The sequence below is a fragment of the Zerene cesonia genome, chromosome 23, assembly GCF_012273895.1.
Source record: "Zerene cesonia ecotype Mississippi chromosome 23, Zerene_cesonia_1.1, whole genome shotgun sequence".
Classification (NCBI taxonomy): domain Eukaryota; kingdom Metazoa; phylum Arthropoda; class Insecta; order Lepidoptera; family Pieridae; genus Zerene; species Zerene cesonia.
In genome coordinates, this window is record NC_052124.1 from 329,421 (window position 1) to 356,108 (window position 26,688).

General features: G+C 32.9%; 2 protein-coding genes across 4 annotated transcripts in view; one reads left to right on the top strand and one right to left on the bottom strand.

The window, feature by feature from the left end:
• Window positions 1-19,749, top strand: part of LOC119836266 (flotillin-2) — a 198,514-nt gene extending 178,765 nt beyond the window's left edge. For 2 of the 3 annotated variants that reach the window (XM_038361550.1, XM_038361551.1), the window contains 7 exons: window positions 9,290-9,522; window positions 15,842-15,961; window positions 16,914-17,021; window positions 17,581-17,687; window positions 18,023-18,206; window positions 18,424-18,595; window positions 19,237-19,749. In XM_038361550.1, coding sequence (XP_038217478.1) covers window positions 9,290-9,522; window positions 15,842-15,961; window positions 16,914-17,021; window positions 17,581-17,687; window positions 18,023-18,206; window positions 18,424-18,595; window positions 19,237-19,289 — 977 coding nt within the window. In that variant the 3' untranslated portion in view covers window positions 19,290-19,749. Of the gene's footprint in view, window positions 1-8,691; window positions 8,840-9,289; window positions 9,523-15,841; window positions 15,962-16,913; window positions 17,022-17,580; window positions 17,688-18,022; window positions 18,207-18,423; window positions 18,596-19,236 lie in introns of those variants that run through there. The other variant, XM_038361552.1, reaches the window with a different exon arrangement.
• Window positions 19,750-20,525: 776 nt separating this feature from the next.
• Window positions 20,526-26,031, bottom strand: LOC119836247 (L-asparaginase-like). Its single transcript, XM_038361523.1, has 9 exons — window positions 25,796-26,031; window positions 25,438-25,560; window positions 24,643-24,755; window positions 24,126-24,251; window positions 22,480-22,604; window positions 22,034-22,260; window positions 21,650-21,810; window positions 21,266-21,379; window positions 20,526-20,660 (listed from the first exon to the last, which is right to left on the bottom strand). The coding sequence occupies exons 1-9, from the start codon at window positions 25,863-25,865 to the stop codon at window positions 20,604-20,606; spliced, it is 1,116 nt and encodes a 371-aa protein (XP_038217451.1). The 5' UTR covers window positions 25,866-26,031; the 3' UTR covers window positions 20,526-20,603.
• Window positions 26,032-26,688: the final 657 nt, after the last annotated feature.

Genomic DNA, 26,688 nt, shown 5'->3' on the forward strand with positions numbered 1-26,688 from the left:
CGTAATTAGACCACTGAAGAACCGCCATACTGGTACAAATGACCTAGTAATTTGTGTCACCATCTCCCGGTCTATTAAACGAATTGAAATTTTATCGCGATTATCACTCTGTAATTTGATATTTCCATACTGGAACAGATTACTGAATTGATTATATTTTGATATCCCTATCTTTGCTACTAGCCCTAACTTCGCGCGGGATGATCTGGGACAAAAAATTGCTTAGTATGTTACCTACTCGGTGAAGAAGTACCTCTAAAAAGATTTAAAAAAAACTGAAACCGATATAGCAGTTTTTGAGTTTATTCGTTGCATACAAACCACATAACGGCACATCTTTTCTTTTTATATTACATATATATTAATATCAATATTAAATAGCTAAAGAGTTTTTTTCTTTGAATGGGCTAATCCCAGCGCTACCGGACAGTTTTTAAAATTTATTTCCTCTGGATACCTTAGTACTATAAGCTACCATGGGCGCAGTCGGGGTGAACTGATACATTATAAATATAATGTTAGTTATTTGTATTGTCTAAAAGCTTGCTTGAAGAATTTCAGTATTTCATCCATGTTGTAACCTCATAGGGTTTTAATGTTAGTATGATTAGCTTATTAGATAATGTGAGCAATATTAATTAGGAAAGTTATCAATTTCATGAACTATTAAAGCAGATTGAAACTTGTGGATTGAGCTCATATATGCAATATGATACATTGTTAATGCATCTCGATTTATGCAAAATTAATTACTATGTGCATTATTTGTTGTAGCATGTATGTATTATATATATGTATATGTATTATATGATGCATGCTATGTAATGTAAGAACTCACATCACGTTTCTATAGCGAATTCATTTTATAACCCTATACAAACTGTAAATGGGTATAATAAGTATATCGAAATTGGATTTTGGGTTTTTGATTTCTTGATTTATTTTAACATCTAGTTACCCAGAACCTTAGAGACCAACATTAATAGTAACGAAGCTTATCTCAACCATTATCTCATCTTTCCCAGGCCATAACTTAATATCCGTCTTCAATCCATACTTTATTCATTACCTCTTAAAGGCGGGTAATGCATTTGCAGAGGTACAACCTCTACAATACTATTAGGCGGTGAAAATCGCTTACCATCGGGCGAATTACCAGTTGGATTACCCGCTCATATACAAAATATTAAATATATTTCATGTTAAGAAAATCAACCATGAATAGGAAAAAAGTATGTTTTTTGAATGAGATGTTATATGAAATTGAAAAGGTTGAGGAAATAATCCGAACACATCCCAACCCCGTGCGATACCCAAAGCCCAAAATTCAAACTCAAATCAACAAAAGGATTAATTTATGAGCAGTTTTGAATCTTATCGAATCAGTAAACTAAGTTTAACAAAAGGGGTTATTAAATAGGGACAGTTTATGATTCATATTTATATTATCATCTATGCATTTGTTATAATTATATATAGAAAATGGGTCAGTTTAATGGAGCAACTCAATCAGAGCTCCCCAGAACCTCATTTGCTTTTATATTATGATTATATGATGTATAAAACCATGATGTATAAAAGTTGAATTAACGTTAAGTTTTTGTAATGCCGCAGTGTCTACATAAAATAAAAATAAAATGTTGTATATCTACGTATTGACCACAAGAAGTTTTCATTAAGGATACTTGAGTCTTGGGGCTTAGTTACAAATTTTATAAAGTTTACCGCTCGAATTTCATATAAGTAAGTGAGTTAAAATCACTCATGGTACAAAAAAATAAATTCCTATTTCCTCCGGTCACAGCAACACACGTGAACTGCTGGACAGATTTTGCTAATTATTATTATTGTATTGTTGTGTTTCTTATTGTCAGTAGAAGGATCTCACTGCAAACTCCAGAAGCAGATTGTCTTCTGGAATATAACAGTTTGAACTTTTAAGTAGGTCACGCATAAAATCAGACACGCTGTGTGCACTCATTGTAAAGTTTTCATTAAACGCGTCAGGGAAGACAAATATAAACATTGCACTGATGACTTTCCAACAGACACGTGTATACGCTGAAAGTTCTATGTAGGAGCAAACTTAAAGTTTTTATGGTTACGGTTCTCTATAATCAAGGGATATGGCGTGACAAAAAGCGCCTACCACGAAATGTAATACCGCTGAATAAGGTAATTGCTAATTATAGACCGATGAGAAATTTGTTTCTATCTTTTAAAACGTGACTGTGATGAAGTGTTTTTGCATTTTTTTAGGTATTTGTTGAAACAGTAGCGCGCTAGTATCGGTTTTCAATAAATTTATAGTGAAATTGTTAAGGACACAGTCAGTCCCGCCGCTGCCGTCGCGAGCGGCGGGTCCCGCTTTCCCGTTTGGAATGATATATACGAAAAGTGTCGTCAATATTCGATGATATAGTATTGTGTATTTACGTATAGTTTAATTTGACATATACAATTCGTATTGCAACCATTAATTGAATTGTAGACATTAATAAACGTCCTTAATTAGTTGAAATATTTCAAAAGTTTTAATTTAAAAGTTCGCCTAACGTAGTTAATGTTTTTGTTGTTTATTCCTACATTATATTTTTTACACATTTTTCATTTTTTTTTTTGAAATCAGAGGCGTGTCGTTAGGTTTATTATTAAATAATAGAACAATAACAATAGGTTTAAGATTACAAACTTGAGAAATTTTTTGAGAAATTTTGAAAGAATAGAAAAAATTTCTCATTTATAAAGCATTTCAATGCTATAAAACTAAAAATTAAATTACAAACTTATCTATTTTTCTACGGTTGACATTGATCTATGATATTATACAAGAAATTGCACATTTATAGAGTATCCTTCGTCGTGAGCTTTAATTAAATTTAATTGAAAAAAAAATCAATAGTATACCAATACGTTTAAATTATAATTACGTACTATATATAACGTTATAGGTTACGTGATATATAAAAGTCTAGTGAAGTCATTAAAGGATACTTCACGGTGCATTACATGATTAGAACAACGTTCAGTAATATATCAGGTCAATCTTGTTTATAGGTCGTTCGAAGATTATTCGAAAGCCTCAATTCCCTCGAGGAATAAGTTCTATAAGGAATTGCTTGGGAAATAAGATCCATAAAGCCCGGAGGATTTTGCAATGTTATAATGTGTAATCATTTTTACCACTTCCAAAAAGGAGTAGATAGTAAAATTTAGTGTTATAGAACTCGTTTAAAAATAGTTATTTTTTTTATTTTTAGTTTTATATCATTAAAGTGCTTTATAAAGGAGACATTTTTAAAGAGTAAAAAAAAAATAAACACGAGACGGGATTCAAACCCGCATCTATTCAGGGTGTACTTTAGGCACATGAAAACGAAGGAGTAGAAGAAATTCGATTGCTGAATCGAGATCACGGGTGGCCGAGAGGCTAGGCTTTTTCTTTCTTTGGTTGCTACGGTTTGTTAAAAAGACGCAAGCTCGAATCCCGCTTCGTGATCAAATTGATTAATAAAGGTTAAAGCAAACATCAATTATTAATACCTCTTACGAAATTTAATGAGCTTTTCTTTGTTTACCTACAAAACGTTGTATAAGAATATTAAAATGATACAGTGTGTCATATATAAGTATTTCCTTGCGATAAACGATTAATCACGTTTTACTCTTATAGTAAATGTGCATATTAATTACGTATAAAAGTTTAAAGGAATTTATTATATTATCGGTTAGTATTTAATACCATTGCTTGCCGTTCAAGGAATTCACTTTATGTATATTATTAATCATTTTTGAAAGGTTACCCGAAGGTGAATGACTTTCAATGGTCGCTGAATATATTTTAGGGTAAAAAGAATCTTGAAAGATGACCTACTTTTTGAACCAGAGTGTAGGCGGTTTATAATATGAAAAAAGACACATTTACTGAAATTAAACCTACGCGTTCTTAACAATAAGTGAACTTTAAACAGTAATTAGGAATTTATTAGACGATATGTCTCCTCGTTATGGTCTTAAATAGTATTTAATTAAACAACGTTCAAGTGTACGTGACTTTTTGAGCAAAAAAACCGGATAAGTATCTTCACGTTTCTTATATTTTTCAGAGACTCATCTCTTTCCTTTTAAAGTATAATGGCCTTAAAGTAAAGATAGATTATATAATAATTTTCATAGTAAAAAGGTGTTTACCTACTTGGGCAGATCTTGTCAGGTCTTAAATTTCAGTAGCGAGTAATTAACCTTAAAATTATCATAAATTCATTAGGTCATATAGATATTAAGATACTTTTATATATATCTTTTGTTTAAGTTCCGCGGTTTCGCCGTGTAGTCAAGGGATAGGATAGACAGTCCCTTGGTTTTCCCGCACAGTTCCCGTTTCCGTGGGATTTCCGAGATAAAAAATTGGATAGTGTGAGAAAGGATCACCTTACTCCTATCTCTATTACAAATGTCATGCAAATCAGCTCAGTAGTTCCTGAGATTAATGCGTTCCAGGAAACAAACAAACATAAAATTCACTAGTATCGTCTAGTAAATAAGTATGCATTTAAACGATTTGAATGAATTGAAAGATTTTACGTAATCAATAAAGAAACAACATTAGGAAACAAGTTGTAAATTGGGAAATAACATCAAGATCGATTTGTAAACTCAGATAAATTGGATTCTTTTCAAGATTAGATGAAAAAACACATAATGGTTTTCTTTAGCGATGGATGCGCTTCGTCATTTCGAACAATAACGTACAAATAAAGTAAATGAATAAACGATTAATTATCTTCCCGCCTATTTAAGAATGTTTCAAAAACAATTTCGAGCAGTTTTTCAGGATTTTGTCTTGACTAATTAGGTGTTCGTAGTGTGGTACCTGGGGAAGGTTTTAGAAAAGTAAAATGGAAGTTTGTTCTACAAAAACCTGCAACGTTGGAAATTTTAGAAAAACTGAAAATGAATTTTCAGTGGGGAAGTGAATAGGAAAGGTTTTATTTTTGTTCGGAGTCACCTAGGTTTAAGATAATAAGATTTTTTAATAACATCTATTTGGGATGAAATAGGATAGATAAATTGGAAGATGAATCGTCGTACACTTTATTGTTATTCTCGATTGTTAAGAATTTCATTAAATCCGCCATCTTCCTACTTTCCAATATAATCATCTAACGTTTGACTCGTTTGAACGTAAAATGTTTACTTTTTCATGCTATTGAGTCCAAAACGGTTTTTGGCCTATTTCAATAACGTATTCGAAATCGCATCTCATTCTATTTCTGATTTCAAAGAGAAAGATTGTTAAAAGAAGTTACAAAACTAAAACTAAATAAACGCTTTTAATTATAAACTCAAAGGCAAGTAATTAAGTCGCAAGAAGTTAAATGAAAAATTAATATGGAGTGGCTATTTATGTCCAAGAGTGTTGAGAAAACCTCTTCTATACTAGAGCTTCTCCATTTATTTTAAGTATATAAAATGCACATTTTATAATTTGTAATAGTTATAAATAGAATTAAGCAATAGAAAACAACCTAGAGGGTTACAATCATTTTTGATCGAAATAAAATAGTTTTTTTTTTGCAATGGACAGGTTAATAATTACCAGGCCTTTATATAATTTCTCTCCACATCATTGCACCTAAATTCACATTTAGATTATTTTGATAGGTATAAATGAGAATCAGAGTTCTTCCTTATTTTGGGGCAAATGTATCTGATCATCAAGTCAATCTTAATTAGAACAAGTGCACTTAATATTCAATATTATTTTACAAAAAAATAAATATATCTGCAATAATATTATATAAAGTTTATTTTTATGTTTCTTCAATCAAGTTATTGAAGATGATCTCAACAATGATGACAAATTCTGTTCGAATAAACTAATAACCTACTTCATATATTTATCGGATTTCCATCCGAACGAATCGCATAGCAATCGCAGCAATTTATAACAATATAACAAAGGAATTTTATGTAACAGTTACTAGCGACAGTTATATAAACCATCCTCTCGAATCACTCTATATGTACTTAAAAAATCACATCGAAATCCGTTGCGTAGTTTTAAAGATCTTAGCATGCAATGGGACAGATCACGGAGTTCGAGAAGTGAATTTGTTTAATACTTTGTATTCATAAATAGATTTATAACAATATTTAAGCGATTTAGTTCCGTTGCTGCTTCACACGTGTCCACTTAGAAGTTCGTATGTAGGCGGATTCTAACCAATTCTCACAGAGACGAACTTAGATTATCATGTATTTTGACTGCTAGTTGCCTTGTGTGAACTTTATCCTAAAGGTCATAATTTTTTTAATTAAATGTGTCATGACAAGAAAAACTTTTTCTAGTTTCAGATCATAAAGTGACCCACCATTAATTATATTGATATTGGTTATATTGCAATGCTTTAACTTATTATTCTTATAATTTTTTAAATATATATTATATATTTAATTTACAATTAAAAATAACTTAATTCTCCATGGCGTCTGCATTCCGTGGTATTTATACAAAATTGCATAAGACAATTTAATGTAGTCAATTACAAAGATAGTTGTTGCTATAATATGATTATACGTACGTGATAAAAGAATAATTTTCTTTATTGCTCCGACATATATCGTCATAATATCATACATCGCAATTAGTACGAGCCTGTGATGTGCTACTTAAGAATTATCTTTTTAAGGAAGTCCCGAGGTCGAGTCGAGGACGTTTCATTACGATAAGGCTAATTGCAGGCGAGTCACAAATTCTATATGCACCACTATCTTTCAGACTTATACTAATGGACCCTCTGTACGTTCTAAATCTTGGGACATTGATGAATTGTTGGATGAGTCGTGAGATGAATTTGAGAGCGTCTGCGAAATGCAAACTTAGAATTCGAAATTTTATATTAAGTAACGATAATAGTATTAGATAGTTTACGTATAGAGGTTAAGCTGCATCAAAAGATAACAATTTATGTTTTGCTCTTAGTTCACGGAAGATAGGGCTGCTACAAATATGCATTTAATTAATATTTGGCGTTCTTTGGAAAGTTAAATCATCCCCTTTGAACGGTTTAAAATAGGTGCAAATGGATACTATGTATGAATTAATTAATACACGTGGGTTATTTACACGTGCGCATGAATTCTGGTGGGCGTAAATAACCTTTATTTTTCATTAAATCTACTTCTAGTATGTATACAGCAAAATCTTTATTATTAGCAAGTATCGAATAGGTTAAAATATCAATTAAAATAATTGAAGATGTTCCATTTATTGTAATGTAGTTATTCTAGTATCTTGTTCGTACGTTAGCAGTTCCTTTGTACCTACTCGCTTTGAGATGAACCCCAAAGGTAAAATATACAAGATTTTGCGTATAGTATCTGACCTGGCAAACTGTGCTTTGTTGTATAAGTTATTGGTATAAAAATAGTTTATAACCTATTTCTCTGATGTCTGCACAATATACACATTGTAAATTTATAAATTATATTAAATAAATTAAGTTAAAAGTACTGTGACTCGAGAATTTTCAACCGACATATCAAAAATGAACATTCTTTTCGATATTTTTTTATTGTGACGTCAATTCTATTTATTTTTTGTTTACTTACTTAACTTGATATCTCTGTGGGTTTCCAACCGATCAAAATGATTCTTTTTGTGTTGGATAGGAAATTTTAATACTTGGATTGTTAATTTACATCCCCAATTTTAGTTACTATACTCCTCTGAAGCGGCTGGACCGATTCTTATGAAATTTTGTGTACATATTGGGTATGTCTGAGAATCGGCCAACATCTATTTTTCATACCCCTAAATGATAAGAGTAAGGCAGAACAGCGTTTGCCGGGTCAACTAGTTAAATATATAGAATAGCCTGATATACTACATCTAATTAATATTATTTATTACAAGAAAATATTTGCGTAATCGCAGCATATATTGCGATTATCTTACCGCATTTTTATCTTGAACATATTTATATCACTTGCTATGCAAATACGTGATAAATGTAATCAGATTGGATACAAATATAGATCTTATTACGTTGAATTAGGGATGTAGGAAGGACAGAGGGTTTTTATATGCGCGATGCGTACGTACGTGGTTTAGTTATGAATTCGCACTGATATCTATTTGACATGTGGATTCGCCCTTAGACGTGCACTAGACGAACGTTAATTGATAAGTGAAATATAGTTCAAACTTATTGGTATTTCTTAAAATAAAACAAAATTAGATGATTTAGAAGAAACTCATTTTACTCGTTACAAATAGGAGTTTTATATTATTGCAATAGGAATATCATTTGTGTATATTTTTGTTGTGTTCTATGTTTTAAATGTAATTAAGTTGAAATAACATTTCTTACTTTATTATATGCATTAAAAATACCAAATATAAACGTTTTTTCTAATAGTGTTAAATCTAAGAAAAAGACAACAATTTCAAAACGTACACAGGACACAAATATCATAAGAAACAACAAAAGTGATTATTGAAAAAATATATCACCAGCATTTATCGTTTCCGCATTTGCCGACTTCGTATCTAGATCTATTCTATAATAAATAATATTAAATAATCTATCTCCATAACTTGTTTTATCGGAGAATTGTTAGTGATTACAGTGTTTAGTCGTTTTCCATATTATCTCGTTAGAGTTGAAGTATACATATAAGAAATATTCCACAAGTCTTCCAAAATGCGCGCATAAATAACGTGTACGTAACGGTGTGATATATGATATCAAACCTAACTAAATATGGATTTAATTCGATTCGCTTTGATACCAATCGGTCTCACTGTTGGACTTACCTATTTGAATGTTAAGAAGTAAGTGATTCGTGTTTTCTAAAGGTGTATGTGTTTTTATTATATTATGTATTTCAGCTCATGAATTCGTAATTCATGAACAAAAAAATGTGTATGTAGTTTATGTAGAGTAGAGTTTTAATTAAATACAAGCTTTTGTAGTATTAATACAAATGGTTAGGATTGTTCATCATTTTTATTATTTAATGTTAATTTAAGGAATGATGTGTTATTATTTAATATCGTGTAATTCCATTCTCAATTTTAAAATAATGTCTGTTATATCTTTCAGCATACTATTACTATATTTTTTCCCATCTTTAACTTTTTGTTTTTAATTATACGTTATTAAAACACTGATTTGATATAACCTGAAATGAAATGATATCGCATGTATGCATATTATTCCCAGTACAAATGTACTCCATCTTAAAAATATAATCCAATTTTAATCGGCACTCATAATTACAGGAACGCTTACAGTAGAAGAGGTGTACAAAGACAGAGATCAGTTCGCGGGGCTGGTGCGCGAGGTGGCGGCGCCGGACGTCGGCCGGATGGGCATAGAGATCCTCTCGTTCACGATCAAGGACGTGTACGATGACGTGCAGTACCTGGCCAGCTTGGGGAAGGCGCAGACGGCGGCGGTGAAAAGGGACGCTGATGTGGGCGTCGCGCAAGCCAATAGAGACGCTGGTATACGGGTGAGTTTTATTATGTTGTTTGTGGTTTCTTAACGGGTGTTAATTTATTGACGTGACAACGTCTTAAATTAGGTTGCGGCTCGGAGTCACTCATGAAAAAGTGTAACGCCCGGTAACGTTACGATGAGTCACCGAACTATGATCGGTCCGCCGCGCGCGCAGCACTAGAGAATTAGGCGCATTGAATCGGCACGTGCTTGTGTCTCTGTCTCTGTCTTTTTAGTAAACAAAATATATTTTCTATAGTTAAAATTTGTGCAATTCTTATTTTCATTCAATTCCTTGTTCCTATTGTGCAATTTAATAATATTCATATCAATAAATATTCTACCGAGAAAAAGACGTTGTCACGTAAAATCTTCGCCCGTAAAACCGACTTTACAGGCAACCATTTTTTTTTTGTGTCACATAGGTAAACATTAGCATTTAGTTAGGCATCCGATTGTATTTTACGCGACTCCGGAATAATTAAAAGAAGTCTTATGTAAATAGATGACATATTTTTAATTCGTATATTTGATTTTTTTCTATAAATATATACAAATCGCAATAACGCTACTAAAAAAGGCATCCCGATATATTTAAGTCCATGGGTGCTAAGAGCGTCAACCATGGTCTGAAATTGAACAGTGAGTGGGAGACATATTTTTGAATCGTATGTTCGACTATTTGAGGACGATACAACGACGTACGCTAAATGTATAATATTCAAAGCCTTAAAGTACTACAATACGACACACTTATCTTACTAACGAGCTTAATTAAAATTTTGAGAGCTACACGAAGGGGCGTCACTGAACGTCTCTCTGGCGTCACAACGCTGCATAGCTTCAAGGTCTTCTCTGCAAATTAGTTTATTATTTTTAACGTATGCCAACTTATCCCATAGGAGTTTTTTTGCTGCTATTTTGTTTTTTCACTGTAAAAAACAAAAGCAAATCTTCAAAAGAGTTGTGATAACATAGACACGAACGCATGGTTCTTGCCAATTGCTTTATCTCTATAATTGTGCTATTTTATACAAAATCTATGAAATAGATGTAACAGAAATTAAGTATGCTTTTTATAAAGATAATATACTGTCGAATATAACTTGTGTTTTAATATTCTGCTAGATGAATCATCAGTCAGTTAGGATACAGATGTTACTGTTCGTAATTTGTCCTAACTCCAACTATAGCATCCTTTAAATAATCACTTTGAAATGTAACGCATTTGTACGGATTGTACCTTTGTGCCCAACTATCCTCACTTTGTTAATAGTCTTTGAGACTGGCTGTTATTTGTTCTTGTTATTTCCATCAATACAACCATGTTAGTCTCATTTCGTCCCTAATTCATATAGTCATAAGAACCGTCATATAACGTGTATTATGCCCTCTACTTACCTCGATAGTATCATCAGAGAAAATTATGAAATAGGAAGCCGTTAGGAAAGTTCTATCCTCGTTATTCACATATATCATGGGAATGAAGCTGATAGTACGAGTTTTATGCGATTTTTGAAGACACGTTCTTATATTCCTTTAGAATTTTAATGACCACATCACCCAGTTTTCTTTGAGGCAGTAAATACAATGAAAATTTTATCTAACAAACCTGGTAAGTAGCGATTTATATAGCTGTAGTTTAAAAATCAACCAAGTTTTTATGCAGTTAGTGGATATTCAATTGCGCTAAACTTTTTTTATATATATTCCAGTTATTCTTCTATATACATGTATATCGAACTCAGTAAGTGATCCACAATATCAAATTAAATACTTCTCAGAAAATTGAATGTCATTACGATTTGAAATACCAGTCCAATTGTACGAAATTCTTTATTAATTTTGTACCTAAGTGGTGTACACATGTGGTTATACAATGAAACGTTTGATCACTCCTCAGAGTACCATCGTTATAGTAGGTGAAACAGACGGCGTTGTTTCAAAATACTAATCGAAGCTATGACTCAACCTGATCGTACAAATGTGGCAGTTACTTATGACACGTTGGTTCATACATATAAGACTATTTTTATTTATATTACACAAAAAACCACATCGTATAAATTGGCGGAATTATGGCTTCAAAGCAATTTCTCCCAGGCTACTGGATATGGGAAATGAAAAATGACTACTTATCCGGAGAGTTTAGTTTGTGGGTCTGCTGTTGCAATTAATATTAAACATGATGTGAAAAACAAACATACATAGGAAATTTATTTATAAAAATATCGCTAATTAACACTAGATTTGTGCGACCTATTGGTACAATATTAGTTCAAGGTCAATATAATTAAGCGATCTTGTATTGGCCCCTGCTCTAATTAGGGAAAAACAATGTAGTTGTTACGCTGTATGAGATTTTGATGGCCATTACTATTATAACTAATATAATTAGGCCATACTAGCTGGTAGCCTCGATTTCCCGGTGAGGCATATAAAATTTGTGTGTCTATATTTATGCAATGTGTTTGTATATATATATATATATATATATATATATATATATATATATATTCAGATAGAAAAAAAATACTCCATTTGTAATCTCTGAATATATCGTTATTACAAAGTTATTATTTGATAAGTAGAAATTTTTTAACTAAATTTTATCAAAACTGGTTGTGTTTAAAAATATAATCCTCCTTTTTAGTAATATTGTTTTCACACGTTCTGTTGGTTGCCTGGAAGAGATCACTTGTAAGTTATTAGGCCCGCCTTCTTTGTTGTAATTTAGTATAATTTTTTTATTGTTATATTGGCCGCGTAATGAAGTTAAATAATAAATAGTATACGGCACGGCGCGGTCTATAAGAAACATTTTCAATTTATTTCGTACTACCTTTGGCCCGCAGGTTCGCACGCTTTGAAATCGCGAGTAAAACACATTTCTCTATTTTATGGAAAAGGATTCTGGATGTGGTAGTCGAGCACACTTCGGCACGAATTGTGCCAGCTCGCACTGAGGTAGTACCACACCCCCACAGAAAACCGGCGTGAAATAATAGCTTGCTATTGTGTTTCGTACGGCGAGTGGGGGAGCCGGAGGCCTATTTCCTTCTCCTAGCCCTTCCCAGTCCATTCCTTTTTTTCCATTTATCAATCCTTTCCTTATCCCTTATCACTCAAAAGCGGGCAGCGCATTCTCAGAGGTCTGAGCTTCTGCGAATGTTCATGGGCGGTGGTGATCGTTTACCATCAGGCGAACCACCAGCTCAGTGCCCGCTATGACATAAAAAAAAACATTTCTCTATTTTATTATACATATAAACCTTCCTCTTGAATCACTCTATCTATTAAAAAAGTACTCCATCTTACTCTGTTGCGTAATTTTAAAGATCTAAGCATACATACACACAAACGACGGACAGCGACTTTGCTTTATACTATGTAGTACCTCTACACTTGACTTGTTCTATATTGAATCAAGAATTATCTATCTTTGTTGAATAATCGTGCAAAACAAATGAAGACACAGGATGATATCACGCATCGAGTATGGAAGACCTCTAATATACTTCCTACTATCCTATTACCAAATGCCTATACTAATAACGCTTCACGACAAAATATTGGATTATCGTTGGTGTTGGTTGACCTACATTTCCGTTCAAGGAAATGTAGGTAACATTTACTCGTTGTTTACAAATCACAGTAGTAGCTAAAACACCATCGCTTAACATTATTCATCGTAAAACATCGAGAATGAAGTATATTTCGGTAACTTATTATAACTGACACTTTTGACACTTCGTTATTACGGTAGCTCCCGAACAGGAACTTTGCAAATCAAAAGTTGCTCGAAATTTTAAGTATGATAACCAAGTATGATACCCATAGGTTTTTCTTAGTTGTAAATTAACACAATGTGTTGTCAGTTTGGCACAAAAATAGCTTGAGACTAGAGAAGGAATATTAGATAATTTTTTTATTAGAAAATTCCACGAGAACGGAACTATGCGAGCAAAATCACGGAACCGTCCATATTTTCCTTTGTCGATGCGGGAGAAGCAGCGGGCAGAGAAATTGTTACCTAAGCTAACATTTTTTATAATATTCTCCAGAAGTTACAAGCATCCGGCCAGCCAAAAATCTCACCGTGAATTGCATACGAACCCGTTTTGAATTTAGAAACTTTCGTGTATATACTCCTTTTTTGACAATGTACTATTTTTTTGGAATCTTATTTACCTATGTACACTACCAATTGAATGACTAGAAACAAAAAACTAAAGAAGTTGAAATACATTTATAATACAATTATAATATTAAAACTGAAAATTAGAAAACAAACATTATACTTGGGCCAATGTCCATGACAAATATGAATACGTCACAGCAGAATTGGGTAATTTGCCATAATGGGCCATTGAAAGCGCCTTCGTATTTCCCTTTGATAATTGATGATTGCTCAGAATGTTTGGAAATGACTCGTTTCTTTTTACATTTCTTCTTGTCACTTAAACTGACTAACTGAACATTGTGCTTTATATTGAGAATCAGAGTGGGTTTGTTTTTTTTTTGTAACTAGCTTTTGTCCACTCTTTCGCACGCATTAAATTCAGATTTAGTTCAATAGATGTTTTATATGAACCTTCCTCTTGAATCACTCTATCTATTTAAAAAACTCCATCCAAATTTTGTAGTTTTAAAGATCTAAGCATACGTACATAGGAGCAGACGCGGGAAGCGACTTCGCTTTATACTATGTAGTGATAGTGATGTTTGTAACAGAAAGCTTCATTATTTCTAAGTGACGTGAGATATTTTCTTATTCATAGGTATTAGTCTTATTTTCATCCCGAGTACACCCTGGGCGATACTGAGTAGTTACAGTTCGGTAGTGAATAATAGGCACGTATTGGTATTAGATAGTAACAAGATCATTGTATGTCCTGTGTGGCCGATGTGGTAGTTCAATCACAAGTCCGATGTAGTCAGGAAAATGTAGAGATTTTTCCCCGGGAGCGCTGTTTTTGAAGCGATGTTTCCGGATTGTGATAATAGACTTTCCTGTATACGATTTGACTTGATACATACATATAAATTGATGATGGCAGCAACTATAAGAAGAATACAGCCAACCTTACTGTTAATATCAATCTCGGTTATATATCAAGGTCTACACTAAAAAAACTAAGGTATAATAAATCCAAAGAGATATTCTCTCTAGATTTATTGTCTGTTTAATCGTAAAATAATAAATATAAAATATCTCCTCTTTTAACATTATTCACGGATGGATGCAAATTGTTCTAACATAAACATTACCGAGCTCTGGAAAATGGCGTCTAATCTATCCCGTTAAGATGCACGTCACAAACAGCTCGGGTAGGTTTGTAAATGTCATACACGGTTTGTTAAAGTTTGATAAACGATTGCTTTATACTCACTCTTTTAACTTTCAGCGTGGTCTAATTTATTTATTTTTAATATTAAGATGTTTAGAGAAGCAAACATTAGTGTTTGTTTTCCGTGTACAATTTTTTTTTATGTCATCATGGCAATGCAGCTGGTGGGTCGCCTGATAGTAAGCGTTACCACCGCCCATGCACATTGCAGAGGCGTATACAAATGGATTAAATACTGTAAATAAAAATATTACATTACATATTGTAAAAAAAGGATTTATGAGAGGAGTAAAGGAAAGAGCTAGGAAGGGTATGGAAAAATACGGGCTTCCGGCTCCCCCACTCACCGAACGGAACACGGTAGCATACTACTATTTCACGCCGGTCTTCTTTGGTGTTGTTATTCCCCGTTGCGAGTTGGCCCGATCGTGCCGAAGCGTGCTCGACTCTCACGCTTAGAATATATAGAATAATAAGGTTAAAAAATAACGCTTAAAGGTTTATGAGGTTATGATGCCAAAAAGTACAACATTAGGGTAGATAGAGAGCATTTTACGATCTATCTCTGCTATCGCAAGTACATATTGTTTGAGGACAAGTTTTTCTAAACTTCTTCATTAAGAGGGAATGAGGAAAAAAGTTTTAAATATCTTTAGGGCAATATTTGCCCAATCTCTATACTCATCAATAAATATACTAGGTAATCAGGAAAAAGCGTTTTAAGAATTCTAGAATTCTTTTAAAAGAATGAGTCCATTAACCTTCGGTGATTCTCACTCTACTAACACTGACATATTAAAGGTTGTGCGAACGTTTTGTACTATGATGTCCTACCCGGAGATGGGATCTACGAGTATAACTGTTCCAGATCTTTAAACATTGGTTTGAGCATTCTGTTCAGCGGATTACAGAAATTGTGGCCGAAATTTAAAAAAATAATCTTATTATACTCATAATTAAATATATATATTTTTGTTATAGGAAGCTGAATGTGAAAAGAATTCGATGGACGTCAAATACGCGATGGACACGAAGATCGAAGACAACGCGCGGTTGTTTAAGCTACAGAAGGCGCACTTCGACCAGGAAGTAAACACTGCTGTAAGTACAGACTCATTAATGTTGTCAGTAGTAAGTAGTTGATGTGGGCAGCAGAAGTTTTATATTGATAAAATGTAGATATTTGTTAGCAATACAGAAGTTTTGACAGGTTTGGTTATTTAATAAAGATTGTATTTAAAACCACTTACTATTTCTTTGGTTTCGAATAAAAAAGGGTCATCTTGTTCACCTGACCCATAAAATAACGACCTTTTAAAACGTACGCAAAATGAAAACACATCTATAAAAGTTTGAGATATCAATTTTTAAATCCGCAGCATCGTATGAATAGATTTAACAATAAATTGTCATATCGAATCGTGTATTTTTCATGACGTCGAACTGATAAATTTTACAGGCATTGCAGTAAAACGAAATAGTATTTTGAATGTAGGGCGTCAAGATTGCGAGTGATATGGTATAATAATAGACATATTATCAGATAATGTTTGTGATAATATTTGTTTTACGTAATTTAAATGCATCATTTGTCAGCCGCATGTTTTGAGCTCAAATTTACGTAAAGCCACTGAAAATTTACGTTTCCTAGGCCTTAGCGTATGTTTCTCAGAACACTCAATTATATTTCAAGATGAAGGCTAAGTAGAAGCTTAAGTTCAACTTGACAGGGTCGATATCCTTGTCCCCTGGCCGCCATTTTGAAAAAAACGTATGCAAAGTATACAAAAATATGAACCGTCAAAATTTAAATGAAAACCTAAATAAAAACAATTTGCTTATCTGAGAAATATGAAGATATATTTACTTTTCAACAATAATGATGTACGGAGTACCTGTACCCTATATTGTAATATATATTGAGCATTTACAAATGCACTATTTTACATATCAAATGAAATTCTATTTTTTCAGCAATAAGGTAAGATCTGAAAAGAAACTTTCGAGGCTATACTTATTTTCTCGATACTAACGAGACGCGTATTGTTTCCAGAAAGCCGAAGCGGCGCTGGCGTACGAATTGCAAGCCGCAAAAATTAAACAGAAAATACGAAACGAAGAAATACAGATCGAGGTTGTGGAGCGTCGGAAACAGATTGAGGTATTTTAAAAATTTCTTCTTTAGTATTTGAAGAAATGAACAGTTTCTTCAAAAATGTTGGCCTGAATTAAATTTTATGAAATTTTTCTTAGTCTACATGGAACAGGATATTTGATATAAATCACGTGGTGACACTTAAAAATAATAAGATTGGTTTAAATTAATATTACAAAATACAATACTATCTGATGCTCCACCTAATGGAAGAAATTGGCTCAATTTTGTCATTAGGCATCTGTGAACATGTAGAAATTTAAAGTTATATATTGAATCTATGAATTTTGAAGCTTTTCTTAAAATGGTCAAAATCTTAAATACTAGCTGCGCCCCGCGGTTTCACCCGCGTAAGTCCGTATCCCGTAGGAGTATCGGGATAAAAAGTTGCCTATATGTCATTCCAGTTGTCAAGCTGTCTACGTACCAAATTTCATTGCAAACGGTTCAGTGGTTTTTGCGTGTCTTTCACGCAACAAACACACACACATCCTTACTAACTTACTTTCGCATAATATTAGTAGGATCATTCGAAGAAGTTATAATTCCTTAAATTGTTTTATAGGTAGAACAACAAGAGATTATGCGTCGCGAGGAAGAATTGAAATCTACAGTTCGTCTACCAGCTGAGGCTGAGGCCTACCGTCTACAAGCTATCGCTGAAGGCAAACGGTAAGGTTGAATTTGCTTATAAATGTCCCGGTTAACAATCAATACACATATTACCTATATTATAATTAACATACAAACAGGACGAGCAGACAGACAAATTGGGCAAACTACATTTTACTATTAACAATAATAAGAGTGGCTGAAAGCACACCTTTCTTACGGAAGTCATTGGCAGTTAGTTTTCAGATAACTATCAGTTGACATAGCTTAATGAATGGGTATTATAGAGACGAGATATGTTTTGACTTCTACTTCAAAGAAATATCTTTGCAGCATGAGGGAATATTTTTTCGTAAAAATTGCTCTCCATAGTACACAGTAACAATAACTTCCAGGACACAAACTGTGGAAGCGGCCAAAGCGGACGCGGAGAGGATCAAGGTTCTGGGTCTGGCCGAGGCGACCGCCATCGGTGACGTGGGCAAGGCGGACGCGGAGCGCATGCTCGCCAAGGCCAAGGTCTACAAGCAGTACGGGGACGCCGCCATCATGGCCCTCGTGTTGGAGGCTTTGCCAAAGGTTCGAGTTTGGCATTTTATGATACATTTGTAATGACATTAACAGTAACTGTATTGGTGCAATTGGACTGACTTGGAATATTGAAGTTTTCTATTCTCAGTAAAACAGTAAAAATTGTGAAGAACTCAGTTTATTAAATAATTCTTATAAAAGTTTAGTTTTAATGTAGTGTTCAGTTTTGGGGTTCTTAAACTAAACGCGTACAAAATATATCCAGATTGCGGCAGAGGTGTCCGCGCCGCTCGCGAAGACGGACGAGATAGTGCTGGTGGGCGACAGCGGCGCCACGGGCGAGGTGGCGCGCCTCGCCGGCGGCATCCCGCCCGCCGTGCGCTCGCTCACCGGCCTCGACCTCAACCAGGTGCTGCAGCGCCTGCACCCGCGTCCAGGTGAGTACGTCGCGCCGGCTACACCCGCGGCCAGGTGAGTGTGTCGCGCCAACTGCACCCGCGTCCAGGTGAGTATGTCGCGCTAGCTGCACCCGCGTCCAGGTGAGTATGTCGCGCCAGCTGCACCCGCGTCCAGGTGAGTGTGTCGCGCCAGCTGCACCTGCGTCCAGGTGAGTATGTCGCGCCAGCTGCACCCGCGTCCAGGTGAGTATGTCGCGCCAGCTGCACCCGCCTCCAGGTGAGTGCGTCGCGTGTATATGGCAATCGTGGTAAAAAATAAGGTGCAGGGATCAGGGATAGGCTACCTTTATCACTGTGACATTCCAAGTAAATAGCCATCTAATTTCATACTTCATATACTTAAATGTGACTCGTGCACACACACGTACTGCGTCAAATCTTTTTGCACTATAAGCAAAATCTAGTGGGGTCATGTGTTTGATTTGACTAATAAAAGGTTCCCCGCGACAATTTTGTGGCGATTCTATTTAATTTGATTGTGTTTCGATAGAATAGCAGTGTTATATAATTATCCAACCACAAAGACTGTCAAACCATACTGACTCAAACCATTTAAGACACGCATTTTTTAAATAACCTTACTTATATTTTTCCTATATTTTGTTAATTTTTTTTTACAGATGAGTCTCCACTGGCTGCTGCCAGCAAGAAGAAAGAAGTGACAGCTTGCTAAATTATTTATAACAATAATTTGTAGCACTCGAATGTAATCCAATGCACAATATTGTTTGTTATCTTTTTTATTTTTACGATGTGTTTGTTTTATTTAATTCAGAGGTATATTCGAGTACAAAATACTCCAGCACAACATATCTATAATATATTTTTTTATTTTAACGCATAAGTCATCCACCGATATCATATTTTAAGTGACTTTAAGTATGTTTGACCAAAGTATAACTTTGCAACGTTTAATTATCCCATTTATTCAGTTGTAGTGATTTTTTCGTTAGAAAACAATTCCAAAATTCAATGTTTAAATCTCGGAGAATTGATAAATGTGCATATTATTTTATTTTTATTTAATAAGGTAAGGCATGCTCCACTTTAAAAATATTTTTATACGAACAAAGAATATATAGAATGTATGAGTAAGATAGATAATATCTCATTTTCTATACAACATATTCGTCGGAAATTTCTAGAACATGTAGACATGTATAGATTTTATACTTGTATTGAATCTTTAGTGTTCTTCGCAAGACACTGCCTTCTAGGAGTAACATTAGTTACGGAAATTGATAATTTCTTCGAAATTGTGTTCAATACAACGTGGTAAGAACACACATATCAAATGCCCTAAATATAAAAAAAAAAATTAAAATATGGTTCAGGCTTGAAAATTTTTTGTTTTTTTTTTCATTTTTGATCCGAACAAAAATAGAAAAAGAAATAGATTTTCATGATAAATTCTGTATTTTGTGACTATTACGATCACGCGTCAAGTGCCATATTTTCTTTCTTAGCATTTTCTATCCCTATATATTTTCTATCGAGCTATTTAATTGAAATATTAGGTAGTTCACTAATTTTCTTCGTTTTATAAAGAGACTATAGCATTATTCAATAATGTTTTTATTAGAACTCTGTGTCATTTCTTTACACGTTGTATTTGTAAATCACTTGTCGACATGATTGTACTTTAAATGTTGTGTGTTTTGAATATAAATATTAATAAATTGTTCATTATTTAATTAGTTTCGTGTGTAAAACTCGTGACTTTTATATTATCTTGTGTATTGAAATGTATAGTTTCAAATAAATTGAGTGTAATTTTTTTGTTGTTTCATTTTAATATTCTTTTATTTGTTATTTAATCCAACTTGGTAACAGTATTTTTTCAGGAAGAGGTTATTCCAGAATTAATTTTCTACGTTAAGGAGAATCTTTAATAAAATACAAGATGGCAATGACAAATTATTTTAATTAATTATTTTTTATTCTCAACGAGCGCCTTTTTTTAGTTTTAACTTAAAATTTATTAATTTTATTTAACACCCAAATGTGGATTGTGTAACTCGCCTCGTATGTTCGTCTTCATGAGCTGTAATTATAAAAAACGCATACATTATGTTACTTACATCATACCAAGCATATTTTGCAATATATATTTTATAGAACTGAGCTCAGGGCCAAAACAATTTTTAAAATTATAGACGCATTCTTTGAACATTAAAACAACGAAAAAAATTTAATAAAGTAGTTGAATAGGTAGGTGGATACAACACGTATTTAGCGCGCGTCAGAGCATTGTCTCTCTGACGGTATATTACCGCGCAGTACAACACAATTGCTGTCAAAAAGTGAATAATAGTTAAAAAAAAACTAAAAAACACGCTTTAACAAAAATCATATTTTGCAAATTGAAAAATGGAATAATTTTATCAAATTAGTGTATTGTCATCGGTCCTCAATAAATCTACAAAATTTTAACGAAATCTGGCCGTTTAAAGTGGGTCAAAATCGCGCCCAAAGAAGTCGGTTACAAACAAACATACAAACATACAGGTGAAGCTAGTAAAAAGCGTGTAAAAAGTGTTATCGCGCGGCGTCTGTCTAGTCCTCTGACGCGCGTTACGTACGTTTTCTATCTGTTAAAGACTTTAAGTTGTTCTTAAAAAGTAAAATAAGGCAACCAGTGCGATTTACCTCGACTTTTTCTGCATAAGAAAGTTCAGTCTTACTGAGCACATATGAAAGTTTCGCTTGTGCAGCCTCTGACGTCATGTCATAAGCGGGTACCACACCGCATTCTAATAGTAACTGAAATAATTTGAAATATTGTTCACGGTAAATAACATTAAACATACAAAAAATCTTCGAAAACATAGATATGGCCAAACAATAAATAACTGATTATATATTTGATAATCTCATATTATGTAATATTGAAACTAAAATTTCAGGTTTTCGCAAAAAGAGTGGATCGTTGCTTGTGCAATGATCGAACATTGGAAATTATACGAAACACAACACATACTTCAAAGAAGTTATAAAAGAAGGAACCATTTTGGCGATATAATATTGACTCACCAAACCAGTTTCATACAGCGGCTTTCCATGCACCATGCCATTCACGCACTGCGTCACATTTACAACAAGGACATTGTTTTTCACAGCTCTCTCTATTTCTGCATAGATCTCTTTGCGTTTTATTGGGATATTTCCGTTTCCATACGTTTCTAGAACAATACCTGGAAGAAAGATGTTAAATGTATGGATATTTGTTATTGTTAAAATTCGATTTTTATAAAGTTTACAAAGTTTAAAATTGAATATAAGTAAAAAATTACAGAATATAGTGTCAGTAACAGATTAAAATATACACGCAAAAATTGCTGCCAAATAAATGAATACTACATATGTGCCTACAGTTTTTAAATTTCTTGAAATCAAATTAAAAATATAAATATCTACCTTCCATGCCTTCAAAAACAGCTCTTATAATAGCTGGTGTTATGGTTGGTGTGACTTTCAATAAATAGATCTTTGTGCATAATCTGTCGTGCAGAATGCATTCATTGGGAACAGAAACATGCAACAACATCTTAGGATCGACGTCTATTGTCGTTTTAGCTTCTAATAAAGCCGGGAAATTGGGCGAATCAAACGCATAGATCCGAGTATTTGATACTTTTTTCACTCTAAAAATGTAACAAAAATTTTAAATATAAAAAGGGCCTCTGGGCTGGACCTCTGGTAGAATATCATATAACTAATTTATTATAAATAATAATAGCATAAATGACCAAAGATTAAATAATATAAAGATTTTGACATATTTATGTTCCTAACTCTTGTATGTACTTTTTCTTCTTCTTTTAATGATTTGAATACAGATATATCAAATAGCCCTTTCCTACCTTGTCCCTCTGAAGAGCTTACATCCAAAGAATACGGTTATTTCAGGTATATACTGTGTGGCTGCGATCAGAAGTGCGCACAAAATGTTGTTATTGCCGTCACTGCGTGGTTGGAAAATTGGGACCTGAAATGATATAAAAATTAAAATCAAATAAGAATATTTAACAAAAAAAAAACTGTATTCAAATTATTAGAAGTAGACCAAATTAAAACGCCTCAGGTTGTCATCAGCTTTCACATAAAAAAGGAATCATCAAAATCGCTCAGAGGCGAATGCTCTGAATTAGCGAACTCAAAAAATTCAGTCAAAGATCCTTTTTTTTGAAGTCGGTTTATATATAAATACTCCGACGTGACACAAAATCATCTTTGTTTACACGGACGTGACAATGGGGTTAAAGGCACCTTTGGAAAATATACCAGTTACAAGAGTAGAAAAAGATTTTTAGCTGTATGTGTGGAAAATTACAAATTCAAGATGGACGCCCTTTATTTATCAAATATGTTTATTTAAAATTAATATACAATTCACGATTTCATTCGATTGTAATGCTTAGCATATCGTATTTATTAAACCTATTCATATTTATTTAATCAGTTACATAGCCATATGGAATCTTTGAATTGTTAATTAATATTCAAATATATATTTATAGACGATCCTACACGAAAGGTTTTATATAAAAAAAAACCTTAAATGTTTTACATTATCGTTGAAACAAAGATGTATGGTTTTTAGATTACTTTAGCTGTAATAAACTTTATTCTTGCAAATTCTTAGTAATTTACAAATCCCGTGGGTTTACGGGATAACGTATTTCAATAATAATAATAAGTAAGGTTTATTGAGCAATATTTACTAGACATTGCGTACACAACTGTAGGTAAATCTACCTTAGAAGGATGATGAGGCGATTGATTTAAGTGCTTCAACCATAACTATCTTATACTGATTAGGATAACAAACAGTAAACTGTATCATAAAAGATTTTATTGTGTCAATTAATGTTCTATTATCGAATTTAAAAACAAATGTAGTTTTTTGAATGAATACTAGTGAATTTAAATTATTGCACAATCTTTTATACATTTATGTGTATTTTGACTGTTGAGCAATAAAACATATAGATTTTGGCTTTTTCCTGTACCCTTTTATTGTTGAATAGATATTATGTAAATTGTAATAAAACCTATGCAGCTGGCACTGATAGGTACTATTATAGAGCAAATTTATATTTTTTACTTCCTTTTAATATTTAGTTTCATAACATTAAAATGCTTTTTTAAATTTTAAAAATATTTTTTTCAATTTTGCTCAGTTTTAAAATTATAGCTTCACAGAAGATACTAAGTTTACATGGTAACTGAATAGTATTTCATTGAACCGAATTCTTTTACTAATATTTAACCGACGCCCATATTTCCCTACAATGAAGGATTTCCTCTATTTTGTCTTTCTGACTCTTCTTCACGTCTAAATCAAAGCGACTTGGATGAAATTTGGTATAGATGTAGTTTGAAACACGTGAAAGAACTTAGGATATAGGATAGTTTCAACCACCACAATGCCACGGGAACGGGAAAACCTTCTGTCTCTCATTCCTGACATTTTCCTTTACTATGCGGTCAAATATAAATCCTATACCTGAGCTCCAGTGAGGACAACAGTCTTGCCAACAGTTTCCAACATAAATGACAATATGGAAGCGCCATACGCCATCGTGTCTGTGCCATGGAGTACAACGAAGCCGTCGTAATCCATGTAATATTTCTAAAAAAAAAAATATAGAAGTGAAATATACATAGTTTTCAGTTAATTGTGCATATCCAACGGTGAAGGAATTTAGACTTTTTTATGTCATAGCGGGCAACTGATGTAGTGGTTCGCTTGATGGTAAGCGATCACAGCCGCTCATAAACATTTGCATAGGCTCTGCTTCTCAATGCGGCTGCTGGTTTTTAATGGGTAAGGGATAAGGAAAGGCTTCGCGAGTGAAAAGAAGGAACGAACTGAGAAGGGTGAGGAAACGGAAACGGACCACCGCGACCCCCACAGAAAACAAATTAAATTTAACAATTTAAATTACAATTACCATTTTGGTCTACGAAATATAATTGTGTCCTAGTTATTAAAACTAATTTGTATGTAGTTTTTTAAATACCTTAATATCTCTGGCGATTTTTATCCAATCGTCCGTCATGAAATCCGACGAGTCTTTCAGTTCATCGTACTCTAGGATCTTGTAAAGCACCTTCACATCTGTATCTTTACCATCTAGAAATAACAAAATATTTAAATGTCTTTATTTACTTATAACAGAAAGCTGAAGGGTTTTTTTTTGAACACGCTAATATCAGGAACTACTGGACCGATTTCAAAAATCCTTTACTCTTGGATATGTACGTATCTACTTCCTGAATACTATAGGCCATTTACAACGGGCGAAGATGACCGTGTAACCGCGGACTACTAGATATTAATAAAAGTAAATGGGAAACAGAATCGCTTTGCGTTTGTTGTAACTTGTAGTTATCTATGTCCCACACATTATTATATATAAGGAAAGCTTGTTAATATGATAAAAAAATAGTAAATAAACCGTATTTTGATACAAGATTTTATAAACAAGCATCATTTAGATGTATTCTTGTATCTGTTATCCGTGTTTGTTTATACTAAAGCAACGTAAACAAATGAATTTATTTGTCAAAACTGTGGTTACAAAGTTTTCTTAAAAAACATTTCACGTCCGCACAACTCGCCAACAAATTGGCATAAAAATATCGAATAAAAAATATGAAAGAAAACTATAATTGTGTATTTTTTTAATTTGTAATAAAAGAGATTCTTCGTTCAAATAAATACAAACAAAATGGTCAATGTCCTTTATAAAGGTACCTATTTGTAATTTTTCTGTTCTTTACCAAAATTATGTATTATGCTCATATACAATTACCTGGTAGAGCAAGGTATTCCTGTCTGTCTGTCTTAGCAAGCCGCTTCTCCCAATATTCATTGTCATGTAGTTGGGACAATTTTCTGATGACTCGATGCTCGATATTCTTTTGAGGGACCAGTACTAAAATCGAGAAAAAATATGAATATATAAAACACCATTTTTATATAACAAATATTATATAACATTATTTAAAAAATATAAGAACTATATTGTCTTTAAGGAAAATGTCACTATAAAATATAAATATACACGGTCTTATTTATAAAAATAGCCTATCGAAGGTTTTAAACATTCATTAGTTAAAGTGTGCTTAAAACTAAGTACAAAAATTTAATATATTTATTACAATACCAACCTCCTTTTTCATTTTTCAACATCCCAAATGTGCCACCAGTGTAAATAACCAAAATTCTTTTTTCAATCATTTTTTACTTTAACCGTCACGCAATCTAACAAACACAACACGTACTCAGTCCCACAGCACGCGACAATATGTTAAGATCTGACTGCTACGTAGGTAATTCAATATTTGTCGCTGTATATTAATAATATGACATAATTACAGTCAGATACGTTATCTCTGCTCTCACAGGCAGGTTATTGTGTAATCTTATATCTTTAAACGAGCAATTCTTGTATATATATATATATATATATACATATATATATATATATATATATATATATATATATATATATATATATATATATATATATATATATATATATATTTATATATAATTGGAATCTCGGAATCGGCTCCAACGATTTTCATGACATTTAGTATATAGGGGGTTTCGGGGGCGATAAATCGATCTAGCTAGGAAAACTACTAACTCTTTTTTAACTAGCTCTTTTTTAGAAAATGTCATATTCGTGTTTTATCGACTTAAACTTACTTTTTTAACAAATAGGAGGCGTTTGAGTAGTCCCAATTTATTATGACTCTTCCTGACATCTATTGGCGAATAATAATACTATTTTTTGGCGAATAATTAAAATTAAAACAAAAAAAAATACCGAGCAAAGCTCGGTCATCCAGGTACTGTTTTTATAATTTACTCATTCTTTACAATCGAATAACCAAATGGACGATAGAACCATTAATTATGCGTAAAATCAGTAGTTACGTATTTTTATTTTTCGATGAATCATTCAAGATTAAAGATATAAGGAAAATTCACATCACATCACAAACAGCTTTGCTCAAATAATTCTTGTATAACCATAAAGGAAATTTTACCTTGC

What these genes read in the sequence shown, in the direction of transcription:
- LOC119836247 (XM_038361523.1), bottom strand. Translation starts at nt 25,865, where the DNA reads ATGATTGAAAAAAGAATTTTGGTTATTTACACTGGTGGCACATTTGGG. An exon ending in AAATCGCCAGAGATATTAAG is followed by an intron (nt 24,252 to 24,642) that starts GTATTTAAAAAA and finishes TTTTTTTTTTAG; the next exon opens with AAATATTACATGGATTACGA. An exon ending in AAGCTCTTCAGAGGGACAAG is followed by an intron (nt 22,261 to 22,479) that starts GTAGGAAAGGGC and finishes TTACATTTTTAG; the next exon opens with AGTGAAAAAAGTATCAAATA.